The sequence below is a fragment of the Carlito syrichta genome, unplaced genomic scaffold, assembly GCF_000164805.1.
Source record: "Carlito syrichta isolate Samal-C Ts95f unplaced genomic scaffold, Tarsius_syrichta-2.0.1 Scaffold120525, whole genome shotgun sequence".
In the NCBI taxonomy this organism is placed as follows: domain Eukaryota; kingdom Metazoa; phylum Chordata; class Mammalia; order Primates; family Tarsiidae; genus Carlito; species Carlito syrichta.
In genome coordinates this window covers 6,813-19,316 of record NW_007064621.1, presented here as the reverse complement: position 1 = coordinate 19,316, position 12,504 = coordinate 6,813, and the positions used below count along the sequence as shown (strand labels likewise).

Sequence of the window (12,504 nt, the reverse complement as noted above, 5' to 3'; positions counted from 1 at the left end):
GCATGCCACTGCACTCTAGTCTGGGTGACAGAGTGAGACTCCAACTCAAAAAAAAAAATTCTCTCTTCCTGAAGCCTGCAAGCTCCAGAGGAAACCGTAGTTGTCTTGTTGTATCGTGTACACTAGCACAATATCTAACATTTGGTAGTTGTTTAATAAATATATATATATTGAATGAATGAATGGAGATGGGACTGATTATTTCTGCAGGAGTTGTGGGACTGTGCAACAATGTCTAGGGGGTGATCGTTGAATTAAAAAAATCATAAAATAATAGCTGGGCATGATGGCTCATGCCTTTAATCCCAGCACTTTGGGAGGCAGAGGCAAGAGGATTTCCTGAACCCACGGGTTGGAGACCAGCCTGGGCAACATGGCAAGACCTTGTCTCTACAATAAATCAAAAAAAAATTTGGGTGTCTCAGTGTGTCTATAGTTCCATCTATTTAGAAGGGTGAACCAGAAGGGTTGCTTGAGCCCAGCAGGTCGAGACTGCAGTGGCCTTGAGCATGCCACTGCACTCCAGTCTGGGCGACAGAGTGAGACTTTGACAAAAAAAAGAAAAATCATAAAATAGGGTAGAAGCCATAGAGATCTTTTCAGGGGAGATCAGACTGCTTTGGGATTTGTAGATAAGCATTCATGTCTGTTTAACTTTCTAGATAAAGTGGTGAAGAAAGGGAAGAAGGACAAGAAGACCAAAAAGACGGTGAGAAAACGAGGGTTGAGGATGAGAAATGACTATGGGTGTTTCCAGGCTGAATAAATGCCCATGTAAAGGAGGTGGAAGGTGTGAGGGAGGAGAAAAGCTCTTGTCAAGAGGAGAAGTAACGTGAGGACAGAATGGAGGGATAATGGGTCTGTGTGTGGCAGAGAAGAGCTTGTTTGGATTGCTCTTGGAACCATGTTTACCTATATCTTCACTCTCTTTCTAGTTCTTTGAAGAGCTGGCAGTAGAAGATAAACAGGCTGGGGAAGAAGAGAAAGTGCTCAAGGAGAAGGAGCAGCAGCAGCAGCAGCAACAGCAACAGGTACAAGTGTCATGGGTTCACCAACCTCTCTTTGGCCCACGTTAGTTCACTTAGCTGATGGAGAACTCTCTATGAGAAATACATAAGTACAGCAGGGCCTGGGCTTCATTCTGTCACTGTCTTTTGCTTTCAGCAGCAGAAAAAGAAGCGAGATACCCGAAAAGGCCGGCGAAAGAAGGATGTGGATGATGATGGAGAGGAGAAAGAGCTCATGGAGCGTCTTAAGAAGCTCTCAGTGCCAGCAAGTGATGAGGAGGATGAGTGTAAGTGACCTGAAGGGAAGGTGTATCTGGAATCCATGAGTCATGAAGAGTGATACCTGAAACTTTGATTTCTGAGTTGGCTTAAATTGAGACATTCTAATTCTTTCCCAACTTCTCTCCTTGTTATTTCAGTACCTGCCCCGATACCCCGAGGGGGGAGGAAAACCAAGGTAAGCTATCTGTGTGGTAAACAGAGACCTCTAGAGTACATCCTCAATGATTCCTCCGACTTCTGAGGCTCTTTCATTCTCTAGGGTGGTAATGCTTTTGCAGCCCTGATTCAAGATCAGAGTGAGGAAGAAGAAGAGGAAGAAAAACATCCTCCTAAGCCTGCCAAGCCAGAGAAGAATCGGATTAATAAGGTGAAAGTGATGGTTCTTTTAGTCACTCCCGTCTCATTTAACATCTTTTGATCACAGTGTGGTAATTTCCTGCTTTTATTTTTTTTATTTTTATTTATTTATTTTTTTGAGTTGGAGTCTCACTCTGCTGCCCAGATTGGAGTGCAGTGGCCGCTCCCGGCCACCGCAGCCTCGACCTGCTGGGCTCCGGCGATCCTTCTGCCTCAGCCTTCCAAGTAGCCGAATTACAGGCATGCGCTACTACGCCCGGCTGACTTTTTGATTTATTGTAGAGATGAGGTCTTGCTGCCCAGGCGGGTCTCGAACCCGCGTGCTCAGGCAATCCACTCACCTCAGCCTCCCAAAGGCACAGGATTACAGGCTGAGCCACCAAGCCCGGCAATTTCCTGGTTTTGAACTAGCACTTCTAGGTCTGTCTTGGCTTATGTTGTTAAAACTTACCTTTTTAAGATGTGTACCCTATTCATTGCTCAGAAATCGACTGTGATTCTGTTGCTTTAAACTCAAAATCCAGAACAAAAGCCCGCAAGTCCTTGCTCTTCTACGTGCAACTCTTCCATGTATGCCTCTCAGATCAGCCTGATTGCATCGTGATATCCAGTTTACCATTCACTATCCATTTCACCATCAGGTCCATGGTGAAACTTCTGTTTGTTATGCGTTTTCTTCCCTCATCCCTAGAGCACCTTCTCTAAACCCAAGTCCTTAACCTCTTAGCATTCATTCTTACAGAGAAGCCCCTCCCTCCACATTGCACACTTGCCTGACTTACAGTCCCTTAGCTTTGCTTTGATGTTCTCTAGTTATCTCTTCACTGTGTAGTCTCAAGTTGGAGAGTATGGTTTTTTTGAGTTGAAGTCTCACTCTGTCACCCAGACTGGAGTGCAGTGGCCGCTCCCGGCCACCGCAGCCTCGACCTGCTGGGGATCCGGTGATCCTTCCGCCTCAGCCTTCTGAGTAGCCAGAATTACAGGTGTGCGCTACCACGCCCAGCCGATTTTTTGATTTATTGTAGAGATGAGGTCTCGCCTGCCCAGGCGGGTCTCGAACCCGCGGGCTCAGGCAATCTGCTCACCTCAGCCTCCCAAAGGCGCAGGATTACAGGCTGAGCCACCGAGCCCAGCTGAAAACTATACTTATTCATTGTGCTCCTTGACTTATGATGGGATTATGTTCTGGTAAGCCCATCGTGAGTTGAAATTTGTTTTTTCACTCATATTTTTAGTTTATGGTGTGTGTGTTGGGATGTAACCCATCATAAATTGAGGAGCATCTGTATAGTTTCCATAGTAAATTCCTTAGAAATGTTTATTAAGCAAAAATTAGCACATTAATTTGTGTGTGTGTATATGTGTGTCTTCCAGGCTGTATCTGAAGAACAACAGCCTGGGCTCAAGGGCAAAAAGGGAAAGGAAGAGCAATCAAAAGGAAAGGCTAAGGTGAGAGAGTAACTAGCAGGAAGAGATATTGGGGCTCAGGAATCAGAGCATTTTATCATGCCTGTCTTTTTCCTCTTAGCCTCAGAATAAATTTGCTGCTCTGGACAATGAAGAGGAGGATGAGGAAGAAGAAATAACTAAAGAAAAGGAGCCTCCCAAACAAGGGAAGGAGAAGGCCAAGAAGACAGAGCAGGTGTGTATTTTGGTGTTGGAGGAAGGTGGGTGAAGGACTAGGAGTCTGTGGTCCTTATAGGAGAGTCAGGATCTGGGATATTGTTACCATCCGAGCAGGAGTCAGCAAACTTTTTCTATAAAGGGCCACATAATAAATACTTTTGGCCTTTACAGGCCACATATAGCAGGCCACATACAATCTCTGTCACATTCTTCCTTTTTTTCTTTGTCTTTTTTTTTTTTAAGCAGCTCTTTGAAAATACAAAAACCATTTTTAGCTCATAGACCACAGGTCAAATTTGGCCTGTGGGCCATAGTTTGAAACACGTGATTCAGAAACAGGAAAGGGCCCTGGAGCTAGTCTCAGACCATCTGCGTTCTGGCTCTGCCATTCACTGGTCATTTGACCTTGAACACATCTTTACCTCCTTGGGTTTCAGTTGTCTCATCTGTATAGTATTAGGGAGTCTAGTGATCTCTAGGGACCCTATGCCTAATTCTATGGTTCTGCTTTATTCCCCAGTGATTGTACATTAGAACTACTTCACCTTTTCTCTACCTGTTAACATGTAAACCAGAGACTCATTTGACACAAATGAGACTCTTGAAATTCATTTACTTCAGCCTCAGTTACATCGTATTGGAAGTTACATTTATAGGGATATACACATTGTTACATTTCCTGCACACATACTCATACCATTCCTAGTGGCAGACATTGATAAAGGACTGAAAGGAAACCGGGGCTGGGTATGAGAATAAAAGAGGATCCCAGGATATTTCAGGACTCTGGGTAGAGAAGGCAAGAGCTGGCTAAGGAACTGCAGGTGGTGGGGTGGGTGGGGGTGGGGGAGGATAGATGATATGAAATCTGAGTTCTAGAAGGGGTCCTTAGCTTTTACCATCCTTGGTTCTCACAGGGTTCAGAGGCAGAAGAAGGGGAAGAAGAGGAGGAGGAAGAAGGAGATTCTAAGGCAGATGATCCCTATGCTCATCTCAGCAAAAAGGAGAAGAAGAAGCTGAAGAAACAGGTAAGATCTTGGTTCTTAGTGGTTAAAGGTTTTGTTTGTTTGTTTTTGAGTTGGAGTCTCACTCCGTCACCTAGACTGGAGTGGAGTGGCACAGTCCTGGCCACCACAGCCTCCACCTGCTGGGCTCCAGTGATCCTTCTGCCTCAGCCTTCCAAGTAGCTGGAACTACAGGCGCATGCTACCACGCCCAGCTAGTTTTTGATTTATGGTAGAGACGAGGTCTCCCCAAGTTGCCCGGGTGGGTCTTGAACCCATAGGCTCAGGCAATCCACTCATCTTGGCCTCCCAAAGCACTGGGATTACAGGCTGAGCCACCGAGCCAAGGGAATTTTTTAAATGCTTAAATTAGGGGACATTTGATTGGGGGGCAGGAAAGAGTTTTGGGGGCTACTTCAAATAAAACAACTTGAGTAAAGAAAGAGTTGTGTTGAGAGCCTTGTCTCAATGTTTGATGATATGAGCAACACTGTGGTGACTGGAAATTGTTAGACTGTGGCTTCTAATGTAGTTTTTCCTTTCTTAGATGGAGTATGAGCGTCAAGTGGCTTCATTAAAAGCAGCCAATGCTGCTGAAAATGACTTCTCGGTGTCCCAGGCAGAGGTGTCTTCCCGCCAAGCCATGTTAGAAAATGCATCTGACATCAAGGTGAGGTCTGAGAGGCTCCCTCCCAACCTGTAACCTCAGAAAGAGCCAGTTCTCTCATATTCCCTGAGCAGCTGTGGCAACCAAGGAAGCTGGGAGTGAATGAATGGGTTAGTTCAGTGAGAAGAAAGATTGGGGGCATTGTTCATACATTGGCTTCTGCTAACTTCAGCAATAATATAGAAAAATCAGTAATACTAAGTAGAAGGGTCCACCCTTGGAGGGAAAATGAATGGGACAGACTAGACTAGAATAGGATGTGGGAGACTCCCATTACAGGCAGTGGATAGGGAGGGGACTGACTGTGGTGAGAGGAAGGAGATTATGTTAAAGGTATAGGTTTGCCTGAGGCATCCCCACAGGGACAAAGTTGCAGCTCTTGTCCCAAAGGGGGAATTCTCATGCACCTATCCCTTCCCTCTGGCATGTCTTCCCCATGACTGCAGCTGGAGAAGTTCAGCATCTCAGCCCATGGCAAGGAGCTGTTCGTCAATGCAGACCTGTACATTGTAGCCGGCCGCCGCTATGGGCTAGTGGGGCCCAATGGGTGAGGAGAGGCGGGAGCTGGAGGGAAAAGAGATTTCTCAGCATTGGCCTGGTCTTGATAGTTCTTGTTCCCCAGCAAGGGCAAGACCACACTTCTCAAGCACATTGCCAACCGAGCCCTGAGTATCCCGCCCAACATCGATGTGCTGCTGTGTGAGCAGGGTGAGGCCAGAGGGTAGAAAAGGGGCTTGGTGGGATGGACAGTTGGGGTAGAAGAGCCAGCCAAGAATAGAAGAAATTGTGGCTGTGGCGTTGGAAAGGATCTAGGACAACACTGGAGACTGGGAAAGGGATACTTAAGAAAGTAGGGAGCCAGGTTCAGTGACTCATGCCTGTAATCCCAGCACTTTGGGAGGTGGAGGTGAGAGGATTGCCTGAGCCCACAGGTTTGAGACCAGCCTGAGCAACTTGGCCAGATCTTGTCTCTACAATAAATCAAAAAATTAGCCAGGTGCGGTGGCACTCACCTGTTCTGGCTACTTGGAAGGCTGAGGTGGAAGGATCACCTGAGCCCAGTGGCAGGTCGAGGCTGTGGTGGCTGTGATTGTGTCACTGCACTCCAGCCTGAGCGACAGAGTGAGACTCCTACTCCAAAAAAAAGAAAGAAAGGAGGGTTGTATATAAGGAACTTGAGAACACTTTATTTGGAACTAGTGAAAGAGCCGGCAATTTCAGGCAGACCAGAAATTGAACTGAAGGGAAGAAGGCATGAGACTCTTGGCCATTGAGGCGACCAGACTTCCTTCTTCCCCCTTCTCCCAGAGGTGGTAGCGGATGAGACACCAGCAGTGCAGGCTGTTCTTCGAGCTGACACCAAGCGATTGAAGCTGCTGGAAGAGGAGCGACGGCTTCAGGGACAGCTGGAACAGGGGGATGACACAGCTGCTGAGAGGCTAGAGAAGGTAGAGAAGATGGCGCAGGGGACATGCGCTAACACTTAGGGGCTCCTGGACCCTCGAATATGTGTCCTCTTCTCCCTCCTCCCAGGTGTATGAAGAGTTGCGGGCAACTGGGGCAGCGGCTGCAGAGGCCAAAGCTCGGCGGATCCTGGCTGGCTTGGGCTTCGACCCTGAAATGCAGAATCGGCCCACACAGAAGTTCTCAGGGGGCTGGCGCATGCGTGTTTCCCTAGCCAGGTGGTCCATTCACCTCACCATCCTCCCTTTGAGCCTCAGGTCACTAGGGCCTCTTCCCTTCTTCCCATTCTTCCAAGGCCAGTACAGAGGTTTGAGGCTTCTGCTTCTCTCTCCTCATCAACATTCCTGCCCAGGGACTACTCTGAGGAGAGCTTGTGCAGCTTGTGCAGGAGTGCAGGCTCTGCCTCCCAGAGACTTTGCTGGGTTTTGCTGAGCAAGTATCTTCCTCCCCATAACCCTGTCTTCTGCTGTCCTACCCTCTAGGGCACTGTTCATGGAGCCCACACTGCTGATGTTGGATGAGCCCACCAACCACCTGGATCTCAATGCTGTCATCTGGCTCAATAAGTGCGTGGCCCTTGGTTACATCCTTTGCAGCACTAGTTTCCATCCTGCACTTCTTTGCCCTTCCTTCCCTCCTTGTGCTCGTTTTCCCACTATGTCCTTGACAATTCTTTATCCAGACCTCCTTTCCCACATTGTTGTCTGCTTCCCCTCGTTTCTCTCTCACCTGACAGTTGTAACACTTTCATTCTCTTCTCTGAAACCCAGCTACCTCCAAGGCTGGCGGAAAACCTTGCTGATCGTCTCCCATGACCAGGGCTTCCTGGATGATGTCTGCACTGATATAATCCATCTTGATGCCCAGCGGCTCCATTATTACAGGGGCAATTACAGTAAGTGGGATCATGGGTAGAGGGAAGTAAGGGAGCCTCGAAAAGAGGCATGGGAGGGTGAGTCCACTTAGATAAGCTAAGGCTTTTCAGAATTCCAGGGATGCCCACCTTCATCCTCACCAGTCCCTTCTGTCCCTCTGCTGGGGAAAGGAGCAACCATTGATGCCCTTCTCCCTTTTCTGCCCCAGTGACCTTTAAAAAGATGTACCAGCAGAAGCAGAAGGAACTCCTGAAGCAGTATGAGAAGCAGGAGAAAAAGCTGAAGGAGCTGAAGGCGGGGGGGAAGTCCACCAAGCAGGCGGTGAGCACCTGGAGACTTCTGTACTGTCAATCGCACTTCTCTCATGACAGTCAAGAAAGAGGGGGACTCTGGGACATCAGCCTACAGTTTGAGGACGACTGTGCAGGTGTGAATTTCTCCCTTTCGTCTTCCTCTCCAGGAGAAGCAAACAAAAGAAGCTCTGACTCGAAAGCAGCAGAAATGCCGACGGAAAAACCAGGATGAGGAATCCCAAGAGGCCCCTGAACTCCTGAAGCGCCCCAAGGAGTACACCGTGCGCTTCACTTTCCCGAACCCCCCACCACTCAGCCCTCCTGTGCTGGGTCTGCATGGTGAGTACCCCAGACTCCCAGCAGGAGGCAGCAGAAGCATGTGCACCTCAAATTCTCCAAGGCTAGGACATTGGGAGACCTTTGAGGGACTGAGAAGAATATAAATTGCTTTTTTTCCTTGGCTCTCAGGTGTGACATTTGGCTATGAGGGGCAGAAACCACTCTTTAAGAACCTGGACTTTGGCATTGACATGGACTCAAGGAGTGAGTTGGTATTGGGTTGCTCAGGGATGTGGGGCAGCAACCACAGGGAGTCTGGGGACTTGTCTCACCACTTGTCTTCCTTCTCATAGTCTGCATTGTGGGCCCTAATGGTGTGGGGAAGAGCACGCTGCTCCTGCTGCTGACCGGCAAGCTGACGCCAGTGAGTCCTGGAGCCAAGAGGGGAGGGCATGGGGAGTGTGATGACAGCTGCTCACCAGGGCTTGAGTCAGGGAGCTTCACACAGTGGAGAGTTAGATGCAGATTCATTTCCTTAAGAGGCTATAGAGGATGGGAAGAGTTTAGATCAGTTCAGGGATGAAAGCAAGGAGAATTGGGGTTGGTCATACAAGAAATACATATTATGTCCATTATAGAATGATTAGAAATTGTATACTCCAGAGAGAAAAATCTTGAGATAACCAGTATTAATGTGTTATTGGATAGCTTTCTCCTTTTTTCTTTTGCAAATGTGCATATAATATTTCTAAACAAAAGTGGACTGACATATGAACTATTTTGTGGCTAGCTTTTTTCAAATAATGTACATCAAGCATTTTTTCATACTAATAACCCATCTGTGTACATTCTCTTTCTATGGACCTATCTACCATTATTAATTTGGACTTTTGTAGTTTATTGCCATATAGTGCTTTAGAAAGTTTGTAGCCATTTCTCCTCCCTCCAGCAGAGTGTTGAAGTCCACTTTCTCATGGTCACTAAGAGTAGATCTTTAGAAAGGTGTTATTAGATCCTCACCAAAATTTTCACCTCCTCATCTAAGGGGGATCCTTGACAATGTGCCACTCATGAGTCACACTGTGTGGTCAGTCCTTCCTGCTTGTCCTTTCTGTGCCCCCTTTCATTCTCCTCTTACTCCCATTTTGCCCCTTACTCTTCCACTTTGCTGAGTTTTCCTTTGTCATATTAGGGAGAACATCCATGTTCTTTTTTTTTTTTTGTATATGCTTGTTCCCAGCCCATATCTGGAGTTTGTTTTCCCTTAGAAAAGTTGGGACATAGCTGGGCACGGTGGCTCACACCTGTAATCCCAGCACTTTGGGATATGGAGGTGAGGGGATTGCCGGAGCCCACGGGTTCAAGACCAGCCTGGGCAACATGGCAAGACCTTGTCTCTACAATAAATATAAAACAAGAAAAATTAGCTCAGCAAGGTGGCACATGTCTGTAGTTCCAGCTACTTGGAAGGCTGAGGCAGAAGGATTGCCTGAGCCCAGCAGGTTGAGGCTGCGGTGGCCATGAATGTGCCACTGCACTCCAGCCTGGGTGAAAGAGTAAGACTCTGACTCAAAAAAAGAAAAAGAAGTTGAGGTATGAAGCTGCAGGCCCTTTCCCCCTTTCCCTATTCTTAACCATTTGTTCTTTCCTTGCAGACCCGTGGGGAAATGAGAAAGAACCACCGGCTGGTAAGTTAGCTTTGGGAATTAGGGAATGAAAATCTGATGGAAGAAGTTATGACTTTCACTGACCACTTCTCTCTCCTCTCTGGCAGAAAATTGGCTTCTTCAACCAGCAATATGCAGAGCAGCTGCGCATGGAGGAAACGCCCACTGAGTACCTGCAGCGGGGCTTCAACCTACCCTACCAGGATGCCCGCAAGTGCCTGGGCCGCTTTGGTCTTGAAAGCCATGCCCACACCATCCAGATCTGCAAACTCTCTGGTACTACACTGGGGGCCAGGAGGGTGCCCTTCTCCTTATCATTGATGTCTACAAACTGTACATAGAGGCAGAAAGATAGAGGAACCAGGAATGGGAGATCCTCAGATACACACACCTGCAGGGTTCGCCTTCAGGATTGTGAAGCAGTAGAAAGTGTGATGGACCTCCTCTTCCTTTGCTGCAGGTGGTCAGAAAGCCCGAGTTGTGTTTGCAGAGCTGGCCTGTCGGGAGCCTGATGTCCTCATCTTGGTAAGCAAGCTAGGCTATAGGAGGGGGTTAAGGACATAAGGTAATGGAAGGTAAAAGTTGCAGTGCTCAGCCATGTAATTCCTTCTCCTTGGTAGGATGAGCCTACAAATAACCTGGATATAGAGTCTATTGATGCTCTGGGCGAGGCCATCAATGAATACAAGGGTGGTAAGTTAGCTCAGAACATGCTCTTCTCCTCTCCTTGGGGACCAAACTGAAGTGTTCCGAAGGCTAGGACTCCATTCGTCCATGTTCTGATTCCTTCTTCCCTTTTCCTTCCTTCCTTTTCTCCCTGCCCTCTGTTCTTTCTTTCTTTCTTCGAAGCTGTGATCGTCGTCAGTCATGATGCCCGACTCATCACAGAAACCAACTGCCAGCTGTGGGTGGTGGAAGAGCAGAGTGTTAGCCAAATTGATGGTGATTTCGAGGACTACAAGCGGGAAGTGTTGGAGGCCCTGGGTGAAGTCATTATCCACCGACCCCGAGAATGAGCCTTCCCTCCTGGAAGTCTCCTGACAAGCTTATGTGGCCTAGAAGTTCCCTGTTGTCTCCCTTTCTCCTTGGAAGACTGCCTCTGGTCTGCAGCTGACCCAGCAACCACTCAAGCACATGAAGGTGTGGTGTTGCCTTGATGTGACCAGGATACCACTTTGATGCTTCATTTCTCTGAAAGACTTGTCTGTTCCACTTTTCTTCAGATAACTGAGTGGGCCTTATCCTTGGCATCCCTCTATACAAACTTAGAGGTGACCCCCTTCATTGTGGGGTTCCATCCAGCCAAACTTATGTGGCCTGTTGTTAAGACTCTCATAACTGTGGTCCACCTTGATGTTTCAGGCCTGGCTGCCCTCTGGTCTCTGAATGATGCTGTTCTTTTCTGGTGCATTTAATGCTGACTTACTGATAGAAACAGCTGTTGAAGCTCAGAACTAGAGGCAAGTGTCTGAGGCCTCTCCCATTACCCCACACAAGATTTGGTGCCTGCAGTCTCTTCTCTGGCTGGAGACTTGGGGCAGGAAAGGTTGCTACTGAACTTGAATCTCCCTTTACAAGGGGGAGAAATAAAGGAAAGGAGTTGCTCCTGCCCTGTCACTGGAGATCCATGGGAGATAAAACTGTTGTCAGCTTGATTGGCTGTATTCAGTATTCTAGCAGCTTTTAATGTCCCCTCTTCCCTACTAATACAGATGGATATAATTTACTGCACTTTAGATGGTGTTTGCTGTTTGAAGATCCTAACTCCCTTCCCCGACTCAAAGAAAAAGGAAGGTGATTCATATCTTCTCCTATCTTGGACACCTGGGTCTCTCAATGTTTAAGTTAACCTCATTATGAGGAGGTGCTCTGCTTTGTGGTCAGGGAGAGTACTGATCTTCTCAAAAAATACTAAGGCCAGGTGCTGTGCTGAAGCTTGTAATCCCAGCATCCTGGGAAGCCAAGGTGAGAGGATTGCCTGATCTCAGGCGTTTGAGACCAGCCTGGGCAACTTGGTGAGACCACATCTCTACAATAAATCAAAAAATAAGCCAGGTGTGGTTGCACGTGCCTGTAGTTGCAGCTACTTGGAAGGCTGAGGCAGAAGGATCACCTGAGCCCAGCAGGTCGAGGCTATGGTGGCCATGAGTGTGCTATTGCCAGCCTGGGTGACAGAGTGAGATTCCAACTCAAAAGAAAAATAAGGCTTGAGTATATAATGTAATATGATTAATTGTCTAATAGGTACTACTCTAGATTCTAAGTTGTTCAAAAAAGGGAAAGAATATCTAGGGCTTGATTATTTGGCAGGATCACTTGAGAGTGGATTTGGGGCCGATTGCAGTGGCTCACTCTTATAATCCCAGCATTTGGGAGGCTGAGGTGAGAGGATTGCCTGAGCCCATGGGTTCGAGACCAGCTGGGCAACTCAGTGAGACCTAATCTCCACAATAAATTAAAAAATAGCCAAACATTGTGGCATGTGCCTGTAGTTCCAGCTACTTGGAAGGCTAAGGCAGAAGGATCACCTGAGTCCAGCAGGTGGAGGCTGTGGTAGCTGTAAAGGTGCCACTGTACTCCAGCCCGGGCAACAGAGTGAGACTCCAACTCAAAAAAAAGAGAGAGTGGACTTGGAATAATAATGATCTGAATAATCATGAAACAAATAGGATGTCATTTTCAAAACTAGAAGCAAGCAGATCTGAGTCTGGGAAGAAAAAAAAAAGATCTTGGGAGTTGGTGAGGGAACATGGCTGATGGGGCCATTTTTCTTAGGTTGGGGGAGTGGATTTGGAAAGTAAAATACAAGTAGCTAGCAGTGGTATTAGGTGGGGATATGCAAGGTACACTACGGAGACGTGCAGGACTGAGCCTATACCTTTGGTTATAGAAATGAGGTTATAGCCGGGCTCGGTGGCTCAGCCTGTAATCCCGTACCTTTGGGAGGCTGAAGTGAGTGGATTGCCTGAGCCCACAAGTTCGA

The 12,504-nt window shown here is 47.6% G+C and overlaps 1 protein-coding gene across 3 annotated transcripts in view; it reads left to right on the top strand.

Annotated features, from left to right (window-relative positions):
* ABCF1 (ATP binding cassette subfamily F member 1) overlaps window positions 1–11,257 on the top strand; it is a 14,629-nt gene extending 3,372 nt beyond the window's left edge. Inside the window, exons 2-25 of one of the 3 annotated variants that reach the window (XM_008048105.1) lie at window positions 663–709; window positions 936–1,031; window positions 1,165–1,294; window positions 1,427–1,464; window positions 1,549–1,656; window positions 3,021–3,095; window positions 3,175–3,288; window positions 4,190–4,300; window positions 4,824–4,946; window positions 5,390–5,490; window positions 5,566–5,651; window positions 6,252–6,391; window positions 6,477–6,625; window positions 6,890–6,973; window positions 7,178–7,302; window positions 7,491–7,603; window positions 7,743–7,914; window positions 8,044–8,118; window positions 8,208–8,278; window positions 9,510–9,542; window positions 9,629–9,797; window positions 9,982–10,046; window positions 10,142–10,214; window positions 10,371–11,257. In XM_008048105.1, the coding sequence (XP_008046296.1) occupies window positions 663–709; window positions 936–1,031; window positions 1,165–1,294; window positions 1,427–1,464; window positions 1,549–1,656; window positions 3,021–3,095; window positions 3,175–3,288; window positions 4,190–4,300; window positions 4,824–4,946; window positions 5,390–5,490; window positions 5,566–5,651; window positions 6,252–6,391; window positions 6,477–6,625; window positions 6,890–6,973; window positions 7,178–7,302; window positions 7,491–7,603; window positions 7,743–7,914; window positions 8,044–8,118; window positions 8,208–8,278; window positions 9,510–9,542; window positions 9,629–9,797; window positions 9,982–10,046; window positions 10,142–10,214; window positions 10,371–10,537 (2,465 nt within the window). In that variant the 3' untranslated portion in view covers window positions 10,538–11,257. The remainder of the gene's footprint in view (window positions 1–662; window positions 710–935; window positions 1,032–1,164; window positions 1,295–1,426; window positions 1,465–1,548; window positions 1,657–3,020; window positions 3,096–3,174; window positions 3,289–4,189; window positions 4,301–4,823; window positions 4,947–5,389; window positions 5,491–5,565; window positions 5,652–6,251; window positions 6,392–6,476; window positions 6,626–6,889; window positions 6,974–7,177; window positions 7,303–7,490; window positions 7,604–7,742; window positions 7,915–8,043; window positions 8,119–8,207; window positions 8,279–9,509; window positions 9,543–9,628; window positions 9,798–9,981; window positions 10,047–10,141; window positions 10,215–10,370) is intronic. The other 2 variants (XM_008048106.2, XM_021707580.1) reach the window with 2 other exon arrangements.
* Window positions 11,258–12,504: the final 1,247 nt, after the last annotated feature.